At 33.0% G+C, this 5,273-nt stretch overlaps 1 protein-coding gene across 1 annotated transcript; it reads left to right on the plus strand.

Annotated features, from left to right (window-relative positions):
* The first annotated feature begins 624 nt into the window (after positions 1–624).
* Positions 625–2,424, plus strand: LOC111915105 (3-ketoacyl-CoA synthase 11). The gene is made up of 2 exons (XM_023910796.3): positions 625–1,227; positions 1,513–2,424. The coding sequence occupies exons 1-2, from the start codon at positions 625–627 to the stop codon at positions 2,314–2,316; spliced, it is 1,407 nt and encodes a 468-aa protein (XP_023766564.1). The 3' UTR covers positions 2,317–2,424.
* Positions 2,425–5,273: the final 2,849 nt, after the last annotated feature.

The raw sequence follows: 5,273 nt of genomic DNA on the forward strand, positions 1-5,273 counted from the left end.
GCCAATGAACTAACAACTTACTATACACGTCCAACCATTATTATTAATATTTCCACAAAACACAATGTCAATAACTTAAGACATTAGCCCACAGGATTAAAACTCCTCTACTTAAGACAATATCAGCAATTGCACATGGAGAATCATTCCATCAATATGTTTCAAGATTTTAATAATCACAAAAAAGGTGATGGGATTCTGCACAAATCAGTTTGCATATTCACATGCATATAATAACTCATAATGTCATGTCTAATAAAAGCTAACATGTCTATAACAAGAAAGTAATTTTTTAAGGGGGGCAATGTGAAGAAAAAGATTATGCTCTTACACACCATTTTATATTTGTCAAAAGTATAAGCAAGAAGATGACAAGTAAATGTAATAGTGTTTCTGTTTACAAAAATAGACTGCATACAGGCTTTTTTCCGCTTGTGTTCACGCATCTTTTTATGCATCACCATCATGGAAAAAGTAAGTGATATTGCTACAAGTCTACAACCACTACTTATTATAAGTTTGATAACCAGGCTTATGAAAGTTTCATTGGAAAGCCTTCATCAGTAAACAAACACATTGTTGATTGAAAAGATTTCTTAGTTGTCTAATTAAGTTCAAAACACTATGCCTACTATCAACTTCACTTTGAAGTATCTACAAGAAGACCATGTGTACTCCAGCTTCAATACTGCACCAAAACTTATCTTAATAACCTTACTCGTGAGTCTTCTTTTGTTAGGTTTCTACATGATCAAGAGAAGTTCATGTGGAGTTTACTTAATAGACTTCGCATGCTACAAGCCCCCGGATGCTCAAAAGTGCACAAAACAGTTCATGCTCGACAAAGCAAAGCACAGTGGATATTTCTCAGAAGAAACTGTGTATTTCATGAGGAAGGTTCTAGGCAAATCAGGAATTGGTGACTCGACCTATTTAGCAGAGGTATACCTGGCAAATATTCCTGATCCCTGCATGAAAGAATCAAGAAGGGAAATGGAATTGTCTGTTTTTGGATCGATAGACATGTTGTTGGCTAAAACAGGGGTACGATGTGAGGACATTGGAATACTGGTTGTGAATTGTTGTATTTATAACACTATGCCATCTCTTTCTAGCATGATAGTGAACAGATATAAGCTTAAAGAAAGCATCATCAGCTATAATGTTGTTGGTATGGGATGCAGTGCAGGACTCATGGCGATAGGACTTGCAGAACAGCTACTTCAGGTTAAGCTTTTGGCAACATAGAATCTGATCACCTAATTTGCTTATTAGCTATCTATCTGTCATGCTAAACAGTAAACACTGCTAATACTAAGTTCCTCAATACGTCAATTAGCGTATGATCTATCATCGTCACATTCCTATCCAGTATCCTGATTTAAATTTTATGTGTGGGTTTGTTAGATTGTTTGATTGTGTAATATGAATAAAATGGAATTCTAACGGTCTATAATTTGATATCAACGAAAAAAATGCAGAGAACCTAACAAGATATGTGATATTTCACAGGTGCATCATGATTCCTATGCGTTGGTGATGAGTACAGAGAGCATTACCGAGAACTGTTACCTTGGAGACGATCGTTCCAAGTTCCTTACCAACTGCCTCTTCCGCGTCGGCGGAGCGGCGATCCTCCTCTCAAATCGTCCTTCTGATCACAACAATTGCAAATACAAACTCCTCCACACTGTACACACCAACGAATCGAGTTCCGACAGGTCGTACAACTGCATCGTTCAGGAAGAAGACGACGCTGGGAGAAGAGGCATCACTGTTAATAAAGACCTCTTCAATGCCGCATCCACCGTCGTCAAATCAAACGTAACTGCGCTAGGTAAGCTTATCCTTCCGGTGTCAGAAAAACTCATGTACCTAACAAATAACATCGCCAGAAAACTCCGGCCAAAGGCGGATATCCAACCTTATATACCAGATTACAGCAAATCCGTCGAACTCTTCCTCCCGCATGTTGGCGGGAAGCCTATGCTAGACGAATTACAGAAAAACCTAGGGTTTGATGAGAACGCCATGGAATCTTCTAGAATGACGCTGTATAGGTTCGGCAACACCTCTAGCAGCTCCATTTGGTACGAACTGGCGTACGCAGAGGCAAAGGGTCGGGTCAAAAAAGGGGACCGGGTATGGCAAATTGCATTTGGGTCGGGCTTCAAGTGTAGTAGTGTTGTGTGGCGTGCATTGAGGACCGTTGATTATGATGAGATGAATCTTTGGACGGACGAGATTGATGAGTTTCCAGTCGATGTAGATTGCGATGATGGACCATTACCCATATTTTTTGAACGCTCAAAATAATAGGAATCATAAAATTATGGTATGATGTTTAAGTTAAATATAATAAAGTTGTTTCATGGGAATGTTTGATAAAACGTAATTATCATTGTCCAGTTATACTACTTTATAATTCTCATATGCATATGATATGATATCTATGAATTTTATTGTTAACGTTATAAATTTATATTTATATATTTAAAGGTGGAATTTTAATAAACTAGATTATGAACCGCGTAAAACGCGGGGAACATATAAAAATATATATGTAAATGTATAAAAAAGTTGGCACTATAAAAAATAAAGTAATATAAACAGACTTAACATTATTGCTAAAATTTAAATGTTTGAAAAAAAAACAAAGAAACATTTGAATATCTATAATAGTCATAACTTTTTGTTTTATTAGTTTGACAACCTTCCTCGTAATATGTGAGTACCTTCAATCCCTTTTCACTTGTGACGCGAGAAACAAAAAATATATAACTGAAAATGAGTGAAGACAAGCTTATGCAAGTATAACCAACATTTGATAATTATTATCATTGGTTTTTGTTAATTGCCATAACAAATAAACTACTATAGGGAATTGCCTCCGCTGAAAACATAATTAGATTCTTTCATTAGACGGAGTTAAATTCATGCAAGGTATATAAGTAGTCTCCATAAAGAATCTATCATATATGATTCAGACTTCAATGACGTTTCTTCCAAGCCTAACAATCTATAATCTAGTACAATTGCCTAGTCCTTTGGTTTGGTCGATATTACAAAGTAATATGACCGGAACACCTATTTTTAGTGTAAGTTTACGGTTGGAAATTCCAAATGCCTTAAAATCATTCAACACAACTGAAGAGTAAATTGATTCCTCAAAAAAAAACTTGGTAACTCTATATCACGTAAAGAATTTGAACTCATATGTTTTCCCTTCATCTTTCATCAATCCTAAAATGTAGTCATTGGTAGCATCAAATTCTTCATTTGTAGGGACCAAAATAGCTTTATCTTGAAAATATGATTGATCATCAAGATGGTTTTCAAAGGATGGATAAATGGTGGATACAATTGAATGAATATGGTCACCTATAGAGCGAACAACAACGTCTTCTGGAAATTCAATTTCAGCTTCACTATCATTAGGGCCACCAATATTACCTTAACCAATTTTAACAATCCACTCATCAAATGCTTTGTCTCATCCAAATCTTAGTTAGACAACCAAAATAAATCTTATATTTACGGTTAAACGTAAAACTGTACATCACACCGTAATTTGGACGAATATGATGCATGCACAGTATCCGAACAATTGCCTCTTTGTATTGCTAGAAGAATTTGTCTAAAGTCGTCTCCATATAAAATGGTCTTGCCTCCAAACGATTCTTAAAGATAAATACCTACAGAGCAATGATATCATCTTTGTTGACCATATTTGATGTATAAACTTCATTGTCGTTGAATTGTTCGTTAGAGTTAACTAATACTTTTGTATTGGCACGCGATATCCCTCTAGACAATGCCACATAAAGTTGGCCATGTGTGAAACCGATTCTGGGAGATAAATACCTACATTTGGAATTGTTTCTCTGTAAGCTTTATTGATTGCCATCGCGAAACATAATTTGATTAGAAATTGTTTTCTTATCAGCTTGAATGGTAACATGTCATCTTCATGCGGACATAGAGGAAACCTTGGACCAAATCTCTAGATAGTTTATTTTGACTATTAGTGATGCAACGGTACCAAATAGTTTCTTTTGATGATAAGTTTCAGACGACTATTTAGGGGCTTAAGGTTTAGAGGGAGGGTGTATTGCAATAAATATTAGCAAATTGGTTAAAAAATGAGATTATTTATGAATGCAAATTTTCATATGTTCTTAGCAGGAACATGCTATACTTTAAAGAACACGTAATATATTGTTGTTGTATCATCTCCTATTCATATATAAGTATACATTAATCCTAAAAAAATAGTTATTTTGTCAAAATATTTGTTTAAAAACTAAAATAATATGTGAAGTTTATTTTAAAACAGGTAGATGCTAACACTCTTTTTCGTAATATGATTTTCATATATGAAAAACATAAATCATGATTACTTTTATAATTTGAAAAATTAAAACATGATTATTTTTATATATCTGACAAAATTTCCGTATAACAAAACTTTAGAACATAATTAATCGTTTAAAGATAATAATGAAATATTCAAATAAAGAATCAGTTAATTGGTTGCTATCTTATTTTTATTTTTATAAGGTGATAATCTCGTTATGTCTTATTTAAAAACTTATATTATAATATAATATAACATATATATATATATATATATATATATATATATATATATATATATATATATATATATATATATATATATATATATATATATAGACACACACACACACAAATATTAGAGATTATTGGAATGTTAGATAGTATAATAACTTGCAATTAAATATAATTTTCAAATAAAACTTAGTATGAGAAACTAACCAATATGATCAACGGTCAAAGAAGGCATTATAACTAGAACATAAACAAAGAACTATTAGGGATGAAACATGAAACTTTAAGGAGAAACATACAAATTTAAACCGTGAAGGATAACAAAAATCGACAAGTATATTTTTTAAGTAATTTAAACCAATATATTTTTAAAGTAATTTAAACCGGGCCGCAGGTTTATCCCAATATTGTTACCTTAAGCATTTCATCGAACAGGTAGTAGACAGGTAGACCAAACAAAATTTCGAAGTATTCAAATCAAGGTCTCAAATCCTAACACATCCAAAAAAACGAAAAAAAAAACAAATCTGTGACTTTAACAACCAAAAGCAAAGGATATGACATACATTGTGTACGAGTCTATCGTTTATAATTTGATTGCTCAATTTATTGAACAATTCGTCAAAAGTATGAAAAAATGGGGAATCCCATAGAATGATCCGATTCAAATTTCTAAATAACAC

The sequence above is a fragment of the Lactuca sativa genome, chromosome 5 (assembly GCF_002870075.4).
Source record: "Lactuca sativa cultivar Salinas chromosome 5, Lsat_Salinas_v11, whole genome shotgun sequence".
Taxonomy (NCBI): domain Eukaryota; kingdom Viridiplantae; phylum Streptophyta; class Magnoliopsida; order Asterales; family Asteraceae; genus Lactuca; species Lactuca sativa.